Source organism: Schistocerca americana, chromosome 2 (genome assembly GCF_021461395.2).
Source record: "Schistocerca americana isolate TAMUIC-IGC-003095 chromosome 2, iqSchAmer2.1, whole genome shotgun sequence".
Classification (NCBI taxonomy): domain Eukaryota; kingdom Metazoa; phylum Arthropoda; class Insecta; order Orthoptera; family Acrididae; genus Schistocerca; species Schistocerca americana.
The window spans coordinates 415,737,951-415,758,846 of NC_060120.1; the positions used below are offsets into that span (position 1 = coordinate 415,737,951).

General features: G+C 36.7%; 1 protein-coding gene across 3 annotated transcripts in view; it reads right to left on the reverse strand.

Annotated features, from left to right (window-relative positions):
* LOC124594894 (zinc finger protein ubi-d4) overlaps nt 1–20,896 on the reverse strand; it is a 256,583-nt gene that overhangs the window by 17,525 nt on the left and 218,162 nt on the right. For all 3 annotated transcript variants that reach the window (XM_047133370.1, XM_047133369.1, XM_047133367.1), the window contains one exon: nt 8,247–8,359. In XM_047133370.1, coding sequence (XP_046989326.1) covers nt 8,247–8,359 — 113 coding nt within the window. The remainder of the gene's footprint in view (nt 1–8,246; nt 8,360–20,896) is intronic.

Sequence of the window (20,896 nt, forward strand, 5' to 3'; positions counted from 1 at the left end):
CAAGACGGGCAGGCCTCGATGGAGGAGACAGACAAATCATGTCTCAAAGAGGGCAGGGGAGGAGGGGCTACAGAAACACATGGAAGCCAAACCCTCTAGGGGAGTAAACGCTAAGGGAAAATCCTGGTCTTCCAGATTGGGGGTTGGGTTTGGAGCTAACAACTCCATCTCTTAAAATGGAGTTGTTGTGGACACCACACATCGGCCTCAAAAGGATACAGGTTATAGAATGATGACCTGAGGAGGAAAATATTTAATGAGAAGGAGAACAGATATTATGGTAAACAGCCCCTACCCCTCTTCCATAATGTGAGGACACTTAAGAAACCTAGTAAATTGCAAGAAATTAGAGAAGTAATGGGTCAGAGTGAAAAAAGTGGAGCTACAGTAATTATGATGGAAAGGGCAGGGAATGATAGCATTCGAGAAGCATATACTGATGTAGAGTGGAGGAGATATAGACCATCATGGTACTGGCTTTCTTATTTGTGGGTCAATGAAGGCAAATGTTATTAGTTCCATAGCAATCTGTGATATGTTGTCTTCTTTGAGATTTGGGGTAAAATTTTTTAATGTTACAATGATGTGTGCCTATGCCCCTACGGAGGATGTGCATGGAGATGAGGAGGATGCACTTTACTCCAAACTGGAGGAGGAAGTCAGCAAAGTTTAAAGGCATGATGTGAAAATGATCCTTGGGGGTCTGAACTCAAAAATAGGGAAAGAAGATGTGTATACAAACATAACAGGAAAAGAAAGCCTGTATGAAGTAAATAATCATAATGAACTTAGTCTGATAGACTTTGCCATTAGGAAGGAAGTGATGATAAAAAACAAATGCCATTCAAGGAAATATTATTAATAAATGCACTTGGGGATTGCCATACAGAGTTACAAGAAACCAAACAGATCATCCAGTAAGGCCTTCGTCAAAAATAGACGAAACACGCGCGCGCGCACACACACACACACACACACACACACACACACACACACACACACACACACACACACAACTCACTCACACGTCTTAGGCTGGTTTCAGTTGCCTGAGACTGCAGTTGAGTGTGTGTGTGTGTGTGTGTGTGTGTGTGTGTGTGTGTGTGTGTGTGTGTGCGCGTGTGTGGTCTATTTTTGGTGAAGGCCTTATTGAACCAAAAGCTTTATTTATTTGTGACAGTCTTTTTGTTGTACCTATCTGTGACCCAGCATCTCTGCTATATGGTGTGTGGCAAACGGACCCTGTAATTATAGATAAACAACATGCATAAGATATTATGGAAGTTAGTAGCTGCAGAGGGGTAGCCATAGCCACAGATCATTACTTGATGCAGGTCAGATATAGACAGAAGACAGATATGCAAGAAACAAAAAGAGTTTGGGCAAAAAAGACACACAATATAGAAAGTCTCCAAATTAAAGAAAAGCAGGAAGATTACAAAAAGAAATTAGAAGAGATTTTAGACAAAAGAAAGAACAGACAGAAGAAAGGGGATGTTGAAACAAAATGAGAGATACTGAAAACAGCCATCAGTAAAGCTGTAGAGGAAGTACTGGGGAGGGTAGAACACAAAGATCAGTTAAATGTTTCAAGGAGGAATGTTCACTGGAAATCCAAGAGAAAATGAAGTGAGGCAAAGAATGTCATATAGGAAAAAAAGAATAGCAGCAGAAGAGTATACAGACAAGAGTAAAACTGCACATAAGTTGTGCAAGGCGAAGAAAGGACAGTGTGAAAAAAGTAAGATAGAGCAGTTGGACAAAATGAAGGATGATAATGAGATACGAAAGTTCTATGAAAAACTGAAGACAGGATTTCAGCAGAGAGTAGTCTACTATAGGGATAAACATGGAAACTTAACTGAAGATGAAAGCAAAGCTTTGGGAAGATGGCAAAAATATTTTTCTCAGTTATTCAATGGAAAGATAGGAGGTAATGGAGAGGAAGCCTTGAATCAGGAACGTGAGGAACTGGATTTGGAATTACTAGTAAAGGAGTAGAAAGTCAAGCCACAAGACTATGAGTAAGTGTAAAAAGTAGAAGAAGAAGAAGACAGCATAAAAGACAAATTATAAAATTCGGGGGAAAGAAAATGGAGATGGCTGTTAATGAATTAATACAGGAAATACCTAAGGACTGGAGCTTGGGAATAATATGCCCATTACATAAGAAAGGCAATAACCAGAGTGTAGCAAATACTGTGGGATTATTCTCTCGGATACAATATGTAAGTCTGAGGGTATTAGCCTGTCAATTGCAATGCTGGATTGAAAGATTACTGGGAGATTATTAGGCTGGAGTTAGGAGAAATAGATCCAAAATGGACCACATATTTTTATTTAGTGTGGCAGTGATACAGAAATTGGATGAATATGACATGCAACTTCCTTGGTTATGCATTGATTTTATACAAGCACATGGCAGTCTAGACAGGAATAAGATTCTCCAAATTATGAAAGATTTTTGAATCCCACTAAAATTAGCAACAGTCTGGAAGGTCAAAATAGAAGTAGAGTTGTCAGGAGAGTTCCATGAAGAGAGGAGACGGTGGCAGGAAGATGTGATTTCTATGCTACTCTTTAATTTAGCATTAGAGAAGGTAATTCAGCAAATGCCAACAAACTCAGAGGGAGCAATATTTAATCAGCAGGTCCAGTTGGTGGCATATGTTGATGATGTAACATGTCAAGAGCTTTGAAGGATGAGTACACTGCATTAGAAGAGTTAGTACAGACAGAACAAAGTATATGATGCTGGAAGATCCTGGTTGGGATACAGAAGAGACTTGAATAAAAATAAAAGGGAAAGAATATCAAAGAGCATAAGTATTTAAATATCTAGGTTTGATAATAACAGAAAATAATTAGATATCAACAAAAATTCAAGAAAGAATAACGAGTGGAAACAGATGTTATTGCTGAATACATTCAATTCCAGAAATGCTAGTAAGAGTACAAAAATCAAAATACGTTTGACTATATTAAAACCCCTAACAATGTATAGATCGAAAGGCTGTGTGATGACTACAAAGAGAGAAGGCTGGTTATTGCAATGGGAAAGGAAGATTCTGAGAAGGATATTTGGGACAATGAGAGAGCAAGAAATCTGGAGAACAAGACAAACACAGTATTACAGACAGTTTTCAGACATATTAATATTGCAGTGAAAATCAAGCCAGGAAGAATAAGATGGGCTGCTCATGCACAGAGAATGCCAGAAACTCAGTGTTACGAAAGTGCTTAGAGGAAAGCTCGAGGGGAGAACAGGAAGTCTCAGCAAAAGGTGGCTTGAAGATATGGAAGAGGACTTCAGAGCAATGGAGATCAGGAACTGGATAAGGTAAGCAATGGACAGAGACGAATGGAGGCATGTGGCTACGGAGGTCAAGGTTGCACAAGATCTGTAGTGCAGACCAGTAAGTAACACTACAATGCAACTTAATTCCAACTGCAAACTTCTCAACTACAGAAGTTCATTGCTGTAAAACAGCAGTTGATACCTTTATAAAAAGGTCAGACGAAAAAAGTTCAAGAGGGTACCCAGTAAGCCGAAAATTTATTTTTTTAAGAAACTCTTAAAAAACACATATTGGAGAGATGTATAATGCTCATGACATGAATGAAAAATGCAACACATTTAATGAAAAAAGTTCTTACCCTATTTGAAAACTGTTCCCCAAAAGTAACACAGTCTACAAAAAAAGCCATGGCTTACTCAAGGGCAAAAAGGAGACTGTATATGCCATTAGAAGCAATTCTGATGTTGTTCCTGTAGCTCATCACAAGACACATAACAGAATATTGACGATAGTAAAACAGACATCAAAGCAAACACATTATGAGTAAAATATAGTCCCATCAGGCAGCAGAATAAAGATAATATGGGATATACAGAAAGAGACTGGCCGAACCAGAGACGAGCTTTAATAGTAAATGACACATTTGCAACAGATGTGTGGAATGTTGTTTTATAACTGTTACTGAAAACATGGGGTTGTTATGTTCAGTAGATGCTTCCATGAAATAACTCAGATCAGCCATTACAAAAAACATCAGTAAGATGACTCTCACTATACCAGCAAAATTAATGTTCACTATAAAATTAAAAAAAAATTCTAGTTGTTTTGATAAAATATCAAATATGTTAATTACAGAGTGTTCTTCTGAGTTTAGCACCATATAAATCTATTTGTGTAATCATTCATTTATCATTAGAATGTTTCCTGTCTGGCTTAAATATGCTGTTATGTCTCCGTATACAGAAGATGACAGGAAATATCATCACATGTCTATCAAATTTCACTTATGCCAAAATACTCACAAATTTTAGAAATGGTAATACAAAAGTGGCTTCCTAACTGTCACAATACAAACAATATTTTATTAAAGTCACAGTTTGGATTCCTAAAGGGTTCTGATACCGAGTAGGTTATTTAAACCTGTAGTGAAAATGTACTGATTTTTAGAGAATAAAATATGGCCTACTGGCAGATTCTGCGCTCTGTCTAGAGCTTTTGACTGTGTAAATCGCAATATCCTTTTAATTAAATCAGAATAATGTGGTGTAATAGGAAAGGCTACAAAATGGTTCCGATCATGATTTCTGACAGGAAACAAAGAGTGTCCATGTGAAAAATTCTTTTTAGGAAGATATGAGTCACCACACAACTGGTCACTAAATACATGTAGTGTCCCACTAGGTTCACCTTAGGGCTCTTACTTTTTGTTGTATATGTCAATGATCTTCCATCAGTGACATTATCTGATATGAAGTTTATTTTGTTTGCAGATGATACAAACATTGCAACAAATAGCAAATCAAGTATTGTTTCAGAGTCACAGGTTACCGAAATTTTTGTGGACATTAATGAATGCAGCTCAGAAGTTCTATGAGATCTGCTCCCAGTATGTGCCTAAGCCATAACAACAAGCAGATAGAAGAAGTTACTAGTGGTAAATTCTTGGGATTACAATGAAATTCAGTTGGGAGGAGCACACCACAGACCTGCTGAGGTACTAAATCAAATATTTGGTAGCAATGCAGATGTTGTCAGACATAGGTGATACAAAAATAAAAAAGCTAGTGCTATTCACTTAATTTCATACCATGCTGTCACACTGCGTCATTTTGTGGTGTAACTTATCAAGCCTAGTTAAAGTTTTCCAAGTCCAAGGTATCTAATGCAAATTGTATATAGTGTGAACTCAAGAATGTCCAGCAGAGATCTGTCCAAGAAACTGGGGATACTAACTACAGCTTCCCGACTTATGGTTTGATTAAATTTTTCATAAGTAACATGTATCTTTTTCAAATCAACATTTCTGTTCATGAAATTAATAACAGAAATGAGAATAATCTTCATAAGGATTTGAAGTCACTTACTTTGGTTGAGCCTAAGAACGATCATATGCACTTCAGTATATTTTACATTTATATGTTTTGTGACAAGTAAGTTATTACTTCTCATATGAAAACATTTTTCAGATTTTTAAGTTATTCCATTGTCTTTTTTGTTTCATGACACTTACTAAATCATTGAGGATAATATCACTATGGATCTATGGGATAAAGTATTTCTAATTTAATTTAATCAACCATGGTCTGTTGTTTCAGATATATGATTACGCTGCTTTAGGAGCAGCCTGTAACTGGCTTATATGCTGTCTTTCTGGTAGGCAACATAAGGCAGAAAAATAACAATTAAGAATACTTTTTACACAAAAGAAACTTATTAATGGTGTACTTCAAGTCTCTTCATTAGGCCCTTTGTTATTCTTAAATTTTTATAAATGATTTATGACATCATAGGTAAGCAGCAGGGACACTGACACTTGCATGTGATAAGATCCTTGTTATTAAAGGACACAATGAAGTTGATTTACAGTCTAAGTCTTTGCAAGAACAACATTTACAAAAAGATGTTTCAGGCACAAATGTATGTTTGTATATGACAATAACACCCTCATCATTCTCTATCAAGTCTGATACTTCATCTGAGCATCTGCCAGATATCTTGAAATAAGCTATTGGAGACAGACATTGCATCTGCCAGATATCTTGAAATAAGCTATTGGAGACAGACATTGCATATTTTATTTATGAGTAGTACGAATTTCACACGTGTGCCAACCTTCTAAGTCTGCTATTGGTGTGCACTGTACTTCCACCAGACATTCAATGCAAAATTGTAAAACAAGATTTATGGATAGTGGAGATTCATATGGCGAAAAATCTTATTCACCAGAAAAGCAAATAATTAGATAATGTATGGAATCCAAACATTTTCATGACTTTTTCCTCAGTGAAGAAGACAGAATATGCCAAAAGGTAATGGTGAACAGCGCTCCATAGAACAGCTGGGCTCCACTTCTTACCATCGAGTGCACTGCCTATGACAAGATTGGTTGGTCTTGTTATTATGACCTTTACATGTGAGCAAAATACATATAGAGTGCTAATACATTGTGTGTTGTAGGAACCCAACTTCAGTCTCTGATGGTTCATCTGAAAATGGCTGGAAGATGCCCTGGTGAAATATATTGAATAATGAATGGAAAATTGCTGCAATTTTACAGCATCAGTTAGTATTCAGTATGGTGGGAAAATTTCAAGTTTCTTGAAAGAATGCATGATCTTTAGATATATTACAGAAAATGCATTTAATGCTGGCTCAACATAGCATTAAATGCATTTTTTGTCCACCTACAAAAATGCATGCCCTATTAGGTACAGTGAAAGGTGACTTGCAGTTCCATAAACCGCTTGTTTACCGTGTCCCGTGTAAATGCGATATGGCATATATCAGGGAAACTGTATTACAGACAATTTCATGTTTTAGTTATGTTACTAAAGTATGCAGAAGGAATGCAGAAGAAACACTGAATTTAAGCAACCAACAAAAGCTGTATCTGCAGAACACTGCATGGCTACAGGGGACTCCATAAAGTATGAGGATGTGCTATGACAGACTTCATATTTTTGACACTGTGTTCTGAAGGAGGCTACTGAAATATGAGTGGCTGATGCATAATGTATGCCACTGCCAATGGGCTCAATGCTAAGATACAGGGCTACAACTAAATATTTTACATGCAGCTGATGGCAAAAGCAAGAAATCTCTGAACAAATACAAGCTACAGAGCATCAAGCATAGAAGATTCTTAATTATAACATTTCACTTGTGCTACCCATCCCAGAGGTAGCTTGTTTTGAAACTTGATGTTGGAAAAAACTAATTGTTAGCAAGGAGTACAGACAAGTGGTTGGATTTAAACCACGATCATTAACTTGTGTGCTGATGTCCTAGGTTAAATTTCAGCCTTCTATGTCGTGTCTAGCAGAGAAAAGTCCTGTAACTGGTAAACAGTGCATCAGACAGGAATATTCCCCATCCCCTAATTACTCACCTTATACAGGATTGTGAGTTGTGGATTGACTCATAAACAGCAGCAGCTTTCAAATTTTAATTTTCTCTCTCTTATAAGTAATGTTTTAAATTATATTAAATTAATATTTGCAGTGTAATATAATAATATTTCATTATGTTAAATCACTTCACTGCACTGCACTTAAATAAAATTTACATCTTTGACTCATTCCATAGTCCCAAGACCCCTCCCTCTCCATGGGCTCTATGTAAAACAACTAATTTAATGTAATATAAGGTTCAATATATCTAAAAACAAATATGATGTGATTTACCAAACGAAAGTGCTGGCAGGTTGATAGACACACAAACAAACACAAACATGTTTGTTTTTGTGTGTTTGTTTGTTTGTTTGTGTGTCTATCAACCTGCCAGCGCTTTCGTTTGGCAAGTCACATCATCTTTGTTTTTAGATATATTTTTCTCACGTGGAATGTTTCCCTCTATTATATTAATATAAGGTTCAGCTATATCTCTGAGGACTAGAACAACAGATAATTTCTGAAATATTAGGTGAATGATTTATAACCACTGAACAAACTCCATAAAGATAGCAGTTGCAGAAACTTTCAAGTGTATTGAACAAATGAAGGTCAGTAAATAGTCATTGCTTATTACTTACCCACTCTAGACATAAAATATCACTCTAAATATACAGTCATGTAAAACAAACATAATTTTTTATGGCATTAGATTAAAACACACAGAGGATAACAGCTCTCCCTCTCTCTCTTCACACACACACACACACACACACACACACACACACACACACACACACGACAGAGAGAGCAAGAAAACGTATTCTCTTATACTTACATCATTGTCTGAATTTCCACAAATTGAACAGCATTTACATTCGATACATTGCCATCTGTATTTCCGCACTGAAATGATCATGTTAGGTGTGAACTGCAGACAGGTTGGGTGACCTAAATAACGTAAAAAATTGTGAAAAAAGTTACTCAAATAATAGTCCATTTACACTGGAAGTGTTTTCAATACTTAACACAAGAAAGGTTCAACTTTAGTAACATAACTAAAACATGAAATTGAGTATCGAACTACAAACAATCCTGGAACTTAAATAAAGTTTTCCAGTTACAAAATTTTATGCACAAACAACCCATAAAGTGAAACACCAATGCCCATTAGTTGTCTTTCATAATGATCTACTGGTACGCCACAAATGTGAGTCAACTCTACAAATAAATATGAAAATATGTAGTATAGTTTCAATGGAAGTGTACCTTTAATTCATCCAATCATTTCTCTCTTAAAGTCACACCGTAAAATAATATCAACTCTTCCAAGTTACAGTCCATATAATGTAGAACGGCATTCTGTTACACATAAAATCTTCACACAATATCTTCAGATCTTATATTTTTATTAGACCTGTTTTTTGCATTACAGATCATAACTCTAAATACTTTGCCTCTAAGCTACATCACCTCACACAGAAAAATATGTCACAATGCTAATGAATAACTGTTTTTGGTATTTAATTGGGCACGGTGATACCACAGATATTACAAAAAATATTAGCTTTACAACCATATCACATAGCTTAACTGACAGAAAAATATTGGATAATGTGTCTCAGGATGAACATGCTCACGTGACAGAAAGAGCAGCACACTAGCTTGTGAAACAGGACTTTGAGTGGGACCTGGTTTGCATATATAAAACAGATTAATGACCGTTAGTCTTGTTCAATGGCCTGGTTGTGGTTTTTATGCAGTTTTCCAAGTTTACGTAGGTGAATGGTAGGTTGTTCCCCAATCTCTGCTTCATAAAATAAAACATAGAATGAATTTTACACGACTCCCACACAGTTGGCAGTTTCAGAAGCAGTGGAGATGTAAGGAGGAATATGGGGAGAAGGAATACTGCAAAAATTGTCAGCTAGAAGGTCTAAGTCCAGGATCTTCTAAATGAAATTAAATAACACACATTAATAATTTAGAATGAATACACACCAATGTGATATAGATAGCTTTTCTCCAAAACAAACTTGACAGATATGTAAAATTTAAACACAAAAATCCTCTAAAGTAGCATTAAATGGATTTGCCAGTTAGGATGTAATTTCCAATACATGCATTTTTTGAAATTCTGAAAGTAGCAGTAATAACATGATGGGAGCGAAAAACTATCTATAGGTAGTACAGAAACCAGACTATACTTATAAGAGTTGATAAACACGGAAGGAAAGCAGGGTTGTAGTCTTTCACCAACATTATTCAATCTGTACATTGAGCAAGTGTCAAAGGAAACCAAGGAGAAATCTGCAAAGGAAATTAAAATTCTGGGCGAAGAAATAACAACATTTGGGGTCTGCCAGTGACAGTGCAATTTTGTCAGAGACCACGAAAAATCTGAAGGATCAGAGAAATAAAATGGATAATGCATTGAAAAGATGTTACAAGGTGTACATCGACAAAAGTAAAACAAAGGTAACTTAGTGTAGTCAAAATAACCAGGCAATGCTGAAGGAATTAGGCTGGGAAATAAGACACTAAAAGCAGTAGACACATTTTGTTACTTGGGCAGCAAATTAAGCGATGATGGACAAAGTAGAGAAGATATAAACTGTAGACTGACAATCACAAGAAAAGATTTTGTAAAAAGAGATGTTGTTAACATTTAATATGAATTTAAGGTTACAAAGTCTCTTCTATTTTTATTTGTGGGGGTGTTACCAATAAACAGTTCAGACAAGATGCGAATAGAAACTCTTGAAATGTGATGCTACAGAAGAATCCTAAAGCTTACATGGGTAGATCGAATAACTAATGGAGAGGCACTGAATCAAACTGGAGAAAAAAAAAAAAAAAATTTATGGCACAACTAAAGAAGGGATAGATTGATAGGACACATTCTAAGGCATGAATGAATTATCAGTTTGGTATTAAAGGAAGTGAAGAGGATAAAAACTGTAGAAGGGGCCAAGGCTTCAGTACATTGTGCAATTTTAAATGGATGTATGTTGCAGTAGTTTTGCAGAGATGAAAGGCTAGCACAGGATAGACTAATGTGCAGAGCTGCATCAAACCAGTCTTCAGACTGAAGACCATAATAAAAATTTTATTCCATGACTTAACACTCACTAATACTTAGCTGTCTTCCAATTTATCATAGAAATAACACTTTGTATATGGTTGATAAATTCACATTGTAAATAAGCTGGTACAGACATTATTTATATCAAAATAATGTACACTCTTAAGCTCACTGGACAAAAAATTAATTGCCTTCTTCTCAGTAGCATGCATTCCTTTCATTAGCTTTGATAACTGCTGTGATTCAATGTGGCGTGGATTGGATAAGGTTCTGAGATGTACAAGGCATTAACGTAAAACAACTCCTGCCACAAATGCTCGTGACTATCAATCACACTGTGTTGGTGAAATCCATTGAGTTTCGTCTTGTTCCATGAAGCACTAAAGATTTTTTGCTGGGTTAAAAGTGGATGAAGGAAGGAAGGAAGATTTGGTTTAATGTCCCAGCGACATCAAGGTCATTTGAGATGGAGCCAAGCTTCGACTGTGTCAAGGGTGGGGAAGGAAATCGGCTGTGCCCTTTCAAAGGAACTATCCTGGCATTTGCCTGAAGCAGTTTAGGGAAACCACAGAAAACCTAAATCTGGATGGCTGGACATGGGTTTGAACTGTTGTTTCCTCCCAAATGTGAATACAGTGTTCTAACAACTGTGACATCTCGCTCGGTTGAAATATATGAATTTGCAGAAGCAGCCCAGACGTGTGATTTCTGCAGAATGTCTCTAATGCCAAGCACAGTTCTGGCCCAATAACTGCTGTTCAGGGATAAGGTAGGTAATATGATTTTCATGGAAATGCTGTGTGGCTCTAGGGCCTCCCGTCGGGTAGACCGTTCGTCTGGTGCAAGTCTTTCGAGTTGACGCCACTTTGGCGACTTGCGTGTTGATGGGGATGAAATGATAATGATAAGGACAATACAACACCCAGTTCCTGAGCAGAGGAAATCTCCAACCCAGCCGGGAATCGAACCCGCGCCATTAGGTAGGACATTCCATTGCGCTGACCACTCAGCTACCAGGGGCGCACATACGATTTTCATGAAAATGCTGGGCGAATGGCACAATCTGTTTTTAGAACATCTCAGAACCTTCCACAGCTTCCATTGCCCCTATCATGCAGCTTTCCTAGCACGCCCTCCCAAGATACATGATGAATACAAAATCAACCTTCATTGACATAATGACAGAAACATGACCTATCTGACTACATGTTTACGGTTCCCCACAGTCCATGAGCTGTACCTCTTTGCCTAGTGTAGGTGAGCAACTATGTAGGCAAGAATGAGTAAAGCTCTTTTGCATGCAACCAAATTCCAAATGCATGTTCAATGTAGCTTCTTGTAGGGTGTTGTTTTGCAAACATGTTGAACAGGAGCAGTGTTGACAATGTACAGCAATTCCTGCTTTGTAGCTAGCTATGGAGTGGGACACTGGCTAATGGTCTCATCCATAATGATTTTATCTTGGGTACATTTCAGATGTAAATTACTTGCTGACTTTTGATGTCTGCTGTGGTAAACATATACAAGAGGACATGGTAATCCAACTGAGAATTAACCAAATTCTTCAAGGGACTGCAAAACACAGTCACCATCTTTTCATATATTCTCTGAGCACCTGACCTGACTCCACCTTTTTATATGCCTGACCTTACAATTAGATTTGACATGTAGAAATGCATACTTTTTGTCAAGTGTGCTTATGTTGTAGATCACAGAGTATATTTGAGGTAGGATGATGGTTTTCTTTTACTGTAATGGCAGAAGATAGTCTATAATGCATTAACCAGTGCACTACATATAGATCCATGAAATTGGCAAAATATAGGTAACGCAATAGGAACATTATCTGCCTTTTGACATCTGATTGGTCAAGCATGCTTAGATTTAAGAAGTGTATCAATGATGTGGGCTAAAACTATTTTTCACTGATGGTGACTGCTAACCAATGAACAATACTGTCATCAATACAACTGACATCAGAACTCAATAAGTATCTCAACAACTGCCTCTGAAATCACCATTTGATGTGAGCCATGAAAAATGAATATTTAGTCAGTACAAACCCTAAATATCTTATCAAAACCAAGGAAGTCCACATGATACAAATTATGGTGAAACCACGCAACATGAGAAACAATAAAAAGTAACACAGTCTAATGAACCATTCTTGATCTTACTCCCCACAACAGTTTAGTTGTAGCTATATCATTAACATCAATATGCAGCAGTATTTTGAAACATATATTGTGTTTGAAGAGAACAGTCAATTGACACACAGTCAACACGGTTTAGAAAACATGATTCTTGTGAAACATAACTGGCTCTTTACACACACAAAGAGTTGAGTGCTACCGACAAGGGATTTCAAATTGATTCTGTATTTCCTGAAGGCTTTTGACACTCTAACACACAAGCAGCTTGTAGTGAAATTGCGTGCCTATGGAATATTGGCTCAGTTATGTGACTGGATTCGTAATTTCCTGTCACAGAGGTCACATTTCATAGTAACTGACAGAAAGTCATCAAGTAAAACAGTAATGATTTCTGGCATTCCACAAAGCAGTGTTATAGGCTCTTTGCTGTTCCTTATTTATATAAACGATTTAGGAAACAATCTGAGCAGCCATCATGGGTTGGTTGCAGATGATGCTGTCATTTATTGACTAGTAAAGTCATCAGAAGATTAAGGCAAATTGCAAAATGATTTAGAAAAGATATCTGTATGGTGCAAAAATAGGCAATCAACCACATATAATGAAAAGTGTGAGGTCATCCACATGAATGCTAAAAGGAATCCATTAAACTTTGGGTGCACGATAAATTAGTAAAATCTAAAGGCCGTAAATTCAACTAAATACCAAGGAATTACAATTGCAAACAACATCAATTGGAAAGAACACACAGAAAATGTTGTAGGGAAGGCAAACAAAAGACTGTGTTTTATTGGCAGGACACTTAGAAAATGAAACAGATCTACTAAAGAGACTGCCTACACTATGCTTGCCCAGCCTCTTTTGGAATACTGATGTGCAGTGTGGGATCCTTATGAGATAGGACTGACGGAGAACATTGAGAAAGTTCAAAGGAGAGCTGCACATTTTGTATTACTGTGAAACAGGAGAGAGAATGTCACTGAAATGATACAGGACTTCGGGTGGACATAATTAAAACAAAGGCATTTTTGAAAACAAAGGCGTTTTTGTTGTGGAGGAAACTTCTCATGAAATTTCAATCACCAACTTTCTCTTGAAAACAAAGGCTTTTTTGTTGTGGAGGAAACTTCTCATGAAATTTCAATCACCAACTTTCTTCTCTGAATGCAAAAATATTTTGTTTGTGCTGACCTACATAGGAAGAAACAATCATCATAATAAAATAAGGGAAAGCAGAGCTTGAACAGAAAGTTACAGGTGTTTATTTTTCCAGAGTGCTGTTCAAGATTGGAATAATAGAGAATTATTGTGAAGGTGGTTCGATGAATCGTCTGCCAAGAAGTTAAATGTGATTTGATGAATAGCCAAGTGGATGTACATGTGGAGGAGGAAGGGAGACATTCAGAAGCTTAAGCATTCAACTGCGTACCTACTGCTTATTGTTATAGATGGAAGCAAAACTCTGACGCTGTAAGTAACAATTTTCAGTGTTTTATTCACTGTAATGTTGCAAACCTAAACAAAGTATTGACATAGACAAATTTAACATTTTAGGTGATCAAGTGAATCATATTGCAGAGATGTTGTCTTAAATGAGGATGCTGTTTTCCAAGATGACAGTGTTACAGTTCACAGCAGCATGGTTTGTCAAACATGCAAATAAGCTTCAGTAACTACTGTGAACCAACAAATTTGAATATTATCAAACATCTATGATGAGGTACAGAGCCAATAACCTAACACAGATCTCCATATCTGTCATTATGGGAAGTTTTGTAATAACTGACGAATGGTACAATATTCCTGTTAGAAACATCTCAAATAGTACTTATTCCTTCAAAAACAAATTACTGCCATACAGCTAGCTATATATGGCCCAAAGTTATAAATCATGTTCATTCAAATGTTTCCACTATTTCTGTATACAACTGTCAGTAGTGTAGCAAAATCTGAAGACAGACTCCGTAACCTGATAAAAGCTCTGACCTTAACATTCTAACATAGTGGTGCCTCAATAAAAAAAAGTTGCATAAAAGTCAGTTTTAAGGAGTATTAAAGTCCTTTGATAATATTCACTACAACAAACAAATGAATTGGTGAAAAGTACAGATACCAACAAATATTACACGAGTTACATGGTTTCATCTCATCTGTTACTGCTTGATTTGCATATGTTTTTATTTACTGCATTTCATACGATTAGCCTTCCAGGCCATTCTCAAGTGTTGTAGGTACCTGAAACATTGATGGTATGGAGGAATACTCACATAATAGCTCCATATGTCCACCATGGCACATGGGAACACAGACTGCAATGTTTCAGCTTATAACTAGCAGAAATTGTTGCTTTCAAAGTGAGAGCATACTCGAGGAAGTATTTATATATATCATTAGAAAAGCAAGTTACTTCAATACAGTAAAAGTCCCCTCTGCATGATGTTAACACATTGCTAAAACTTCTTGTGCACACATTCATACTGACTATGCACACCCATCCTGTAGGGCTGAAATTTGTCCCTTGTGTAAAACACAGAAAATAAAAAACTTGGAAAGCCAGCAAGAAAACAGAGGAGGTGTAACTATGTCTCTCACTTTCAATAAATTCATGACTGAGGTACCCAATATAAATAAAATATTACAGATACACAACAAAAAACATATGCATTGGCCCTTCACCTATTGTTCAATTATACAGATAAATTTAAGAAAAAGCTGTAATAAAGAACTGAATGAAAGTGGCGTATTTTTTCCGTTGCTGCTCTACAATATAAATTCTGAAATAATAATGAGAGAAATCCTACACAAATAGAGTGGATTTTGCACAAATTTTCACACAGTTATAACTTCACGCAAACCTAAGGATTCTGATTGTATTACAGGGTAAGATAACTATGGTAGGAGGGAAAAATTCTTAATTCTTTATGATGATTATTTGGAAAAAGAAGCAAGATGGCAGAATTTTGGTATCACATTTTTTAAAGTGAGCAGTAACGTTAATAGAAAATCTAACAGAAAATAAATATCAGATTTATCAAAAACTGGAAAATCCAGGACGGAATGTAACAATATAACGAAAAGGATAGTTGCTATTGAGCGTATAGCGGAGATGCTAAGGCGCAGAAGACTTTCTGTGACTCAGCATCTCTGCTGTATGGTATGTAGCAACTATCCTTTTTATTATAATGTCAGATTTTTGTCACACAATGTCCGGAAAATGGTAAAAAATAAGGCCGCTATTCTCACAGCAGTTTTCATCAGGATGCCATTTTTCAAATGAAATGCCACAGAAAACCCAAATTAAAAATTCTGAAATGTATTGGATTTCAAACTGATGTCATCTGAGCTACTTGAGAAGAAAAATTATATTCTGCAAAAACACTCTTAGAGCTCTAGTGTGAGGTGTTAGCTAAGAGATGCTGGGGGAAGGGTGGACTGTCAGTTTGCTTTAGCACAAGTATTATTGTTACCAGAAAGGTTGAAAACCTGAACTGTACAAAGAAAATTTTGCTACCATGATGGTATGCAGTGAACTCCACAAACAAGCAGTTGACATCCGCTCCATTTTCCACCACTGCCTGACCAAAACCGGTTACCACAAAATAAATGTCTTTTGCAGTTGAGATCGTTTGTGTTCATTTTTAAAGTACATTTTGCCAGATCACTGTCTTCCACAGAAACATTCTCAAACATTACTTAAAACCCAGTTTTGAAAATAATTTTATAATTACACACATAGTAAACACGCCACTCTAGTGGTAACTGGACTAAAGAAAAACAGTGCTCAAACCTGTGCTGTTACCATAGAATTGCAGGTACAATTCTTTTTAGGTGACTAACCAATTCACTGCAAATCAACATATATTTCACAAGCACTGACAATGTGAAACTCCAGTTTACTATTTGTAATCATGATATTCAGAAGCCTATGGAAGTCGCCAACACGGTCCTGTACTGGCAATTTGAAAGCACAATACATGTTTACAGAATATTTGATTCTCAAAAGGGAGATGTAAGCAGAAGCAAAAGCAGCACTTCGTGTATTACAATGAAATGTGATAGGACCATTATAACTCACTTTATACATGACCATCTATCTGATATCAGTTGCTCTTTGAGGCTGTTCATAAATGAGTCACACTGATAGAAAATTAGTGAAAAATTTGGGAAAACCTGCAGATAATCAGCATCTGTTGCAAAAGGAACATAAGCAAATATACTGAAATTCCTGCACTATATAAAGGTGCAATTATACTCATCTTCTCATGCATTTTTCTGAATGGAACTAGAAAGGGGAAAATGATAATGGTACACTATGTCACAGATTGTACTGTACTATGAGGAGGAGAGATGTAGCCCTAACACTATAATACTTTACATTCCCTAATGTCTTGTGGCTAATGTTTACATCAAAAATTTCAAGTATTTTTATTAACCTGAAATAGTACTTGGTGTGTTGAGACGCTAACCAATTAACTCGGTCACAGTTGCCTGCTGACATAAGAGGAACACATATATACTTGTCTTTGTTGTGTGTTCTGGTAATTTATTTCGCAGATGTGATCTTTCTCACTCTCATTTTAATTTTCTTTCAATCTTCTTCAGTTTTTCCTCAAGTATATTCTACAATTCATTTACCATCAGCACTAAAACTTTCTTGTTCAACACAACCAGAATTTTACTGGTGTTACAGTTTTTACACCATAAAAATCCTAAGGAAACACTTGTTGTTTTCTACAAATCCTCAGCATGTTCACATACACTTATGTACACACTTGATTACCTGTAACTATGAGGCAAATCCTTCTGAACTACTTCCATATTGAACAGTTTTAGTCACAGATATCGACAAACTGACAGAAAAGCTGGTAATATCTATGGCCATACTGCGCAAACCACTGTGAAGTGCATGGTAGAGGGGACTTTCCACTGTACCAGTTATTGGGGCTCCTTCCATTCCATTTATGTATGAAGCACAAGAAGAATGATTATTCACATGCTCCTGTGTACACTGTAATTAGTCAAATCTTGCCTTTGTGGTCTCTGTGGGACTATGTGCACAGGGACTGCAGTATATGCCTAGACTCATAACTCGGAAAACTGGTTCTTCAATCTTTATAAGTATCCTTTCATGAGATGTTTTGCGTTTAACTTGAAGCACCTGCCAGATCAGTTTTTCAGCATCTCTGTGATGGTCTTCCAAGGGGCAAACAAACCTGTGATTATTTCTACTGCCCTTCTTTTTATATGTTCAGTATCCCCCCATTACACCTTTGTGGTCCAAGTCCCATGCACTTGATCAATATTCTAGGATGAGTCTCAAAGGTGTTTTGTACCTAATCTGCTCTGCAGACGCACTGCACATCCCTACTATTCTACAAATGAGCTGGTATTACTCCTGCTGTAGCTATGTTTGAGCTTATGATCTTTCTATTTGATATTCCTGCAAGCCGTTACACATGGGTATTTGTGTGAGTTAAAAAATACCAATTGTGACTCACTGATAATGTAGTCATAGGATACTACATTTATTGTTTCGTGAAAAGGTGCAATATTTTACATTTCTGGGCATGTTTCTCAATGCCTTTGACACTAATCTTTGCAGTGTTGAGAATTAAGTAGGAGCAATACTCCTGGGTTTTCCTTTGTAAAGGAACATCCGAAAACTGAGCTCAGGGTTTCCGATACTGCTTTGCTAACCTCAATTTCAATTCCTGTCTCATCTATGAGTGTCTGGATACTGACTCTGGTGCTACTAACAGCCTTTATTGATCACCACAATTTCTTTGGGTTTTGGAAAAGATCTGTCAACAATATTCTGCTACAGCAGTTTTTGAAAACTTCACACATTAGACTTTTGACAAACAAATGTGTTTTATTTAGTATCTCTTTATCTATAGCCCTATGCTTTGTTTTTGGCTTTCTGTTGTTCTAAACTTGAGCCACAGTGTTCTACATAACGAAGATTGAAAGACGAATTCACACACATAACACAATACAGACTAGTTGATGCTACTTTCCTGAAAAGGAAGAGTAACAAACAGAAATGATCCTAAATATAAGTTAGAAGATGCTAAAAAAAGAAATACAAAAAAATGGAAATGTTTTAAAAGAAGATGGGAAAGTCAGTCAGGGTCTTCAAACCAAGAGAAACCAAAAAGGTTAGGCATGGAGCAAATCTAACGATGGGATGAAATTCACAAATGGAAGATGTTAACAGTACAACCATGGAAGTAGAACAGTTTTTCAGTCTGAGGCAAACACATATGTAACTGAAGTAGGTAGGAGAAACAAAAGAAAAGAAGAAAAAAAAAATAGTACATAGGGTGAAGATTCGGCTAAAAATAGGGATTTGAACCACCGTTCATACAATCCAAAGGATTTGAACCACCGTTCATTCAGTCCAGTGTCTTACCAGTGCCTAACCTAGCTCAGTGCAAACAGATGTAGTGGCATTGCACTAGAGATATTATTAAATATACTACATTTCTCAACATTCTTTCATAGTCATGGTATACTGTGAACAGAAGACTGATATTAATAAAAATGACTTCACTACTGATGACTGTTGAATGCGATTCTCCTCCTTAGCAACAATCAATACAATTCACACATAAAATGTGAACAAATTTCTGAGATAGAAAAGAGAAATGATACACATCTTTACGCATTAAATTTCTATTGAAAAAAGAAATGCTGTGGAATGCATGTGACTGAAAAAATGATCTTCAAATAAACTGCTATATATGCTAAAGTAGGAAACATAGTAGGTGAATATGGATTGAGGCTAAGAAATGAAAGAGGAAGCCGTCTGTTAGAATTTTGCACAGAGCATAACTTGATCATACCTAACACTTGGTTCAAGAATCATAAAAGAAGGTTGTATACATGGAAGAACCCCGGAGATACTAAAAGGTATCAGATAGATTATATAATGGTACGACAGAGATTTAGGAACCAGGTTTTAAATTGTAAGACATTTCCAGGGGCAGATGTGGACTCTGACCACAATCTATTGGTTATGAACTGAAGATTAAAATTGAAGAAACTGCAAAAAGGTGGGAATTTAAGGGGATGGGACCTGGATAAACTGACTAAACCAGAGGTTGTACAGAGTTTCAGGGAGAGCATAAGGGAACAATTGGCAGCAGTGGGGGAAAGAAGTACAGTAGAAGAAGAATGGGTAGCTCCGAGGGATGAAGTAGTGAAGACAGCAGAGAATCAAGTAGGTAAAAAGACGAGGGCTAGTAGAAATCCTTGGGTAACAGAAGAAATATTGAATCTAATTGATGAAAGGAGAAAATATAAAAATGCAGTAAATGAAGCAGGCAAAAAGGAATACAAACGTCTCAAAAATGAGATCGACAGGAAGTGCAAAGTGGCTAAGCAGGGATGGCTAGAGGACAAATGTAAGGACGTATAGGCTTATCTCACTAGGGGTAAGATAGATACTGTCTACAGGAAAATTAAAGAGACTTTTGGAGAAAAGAGAACCACTTGTATGAATATCAAGAGCTCAGATGGAAACCCAGTTCTAACCAAAGAAGGGAAAGCAGAAAGATGGAAGGAGTATATAGAGGGTCTATACAAGGGCGATGTACTTGAGGACAGTATTATAGAAATGGAAGAGAATGTAGATGCGTGAAGAGTTTGACAGAGCACTGAAAGACCTGAGTCAAAACAAGGCACCAGGAGTAGACAACATTCCATTAGAACTACTGACAGCCTTGGGAGAGTCAGTCCTGACGAAACTCTACCATCTGGTGAGCAAGATGTATGAGACAGGCGAAGTACCCTCAGACTTCAAGAAGAATATAATAATTCCAATCCCAAAGAAAGCAGGTGTTGACAGACGTGAAAATTACCGAACTATCAGTTTAATAAGTCACAGCTGCAAAATACTAACACGAATTCTTTACAGACGAATGGAAAAACTGGTAGAAGCTGACATCGGGGAAGATCAGTTTGGATTCCATACAAATATTGGAACACGTGAGGCAATAATGACCTTACGACTTGTCTTAGAAGAAAGATTAAGGAAAGGCAAACCTACGTTTCTAGCATTTGTAGACTTAGAGAAAGCTTTCGACAATGTTGACTGGAATACTCTCTTCCAAATTCTAAAGGTGGCAGGAGTAAAATACAGGGAGCGAAAGGCTATTTACAATTTGTACAGAAACCAGGTGGCAGTTACAAGAATCGAGGGACATGAAAGGGAAGCAGTGGTTGGGAAGGGAGTGAGACAAGGTTGTA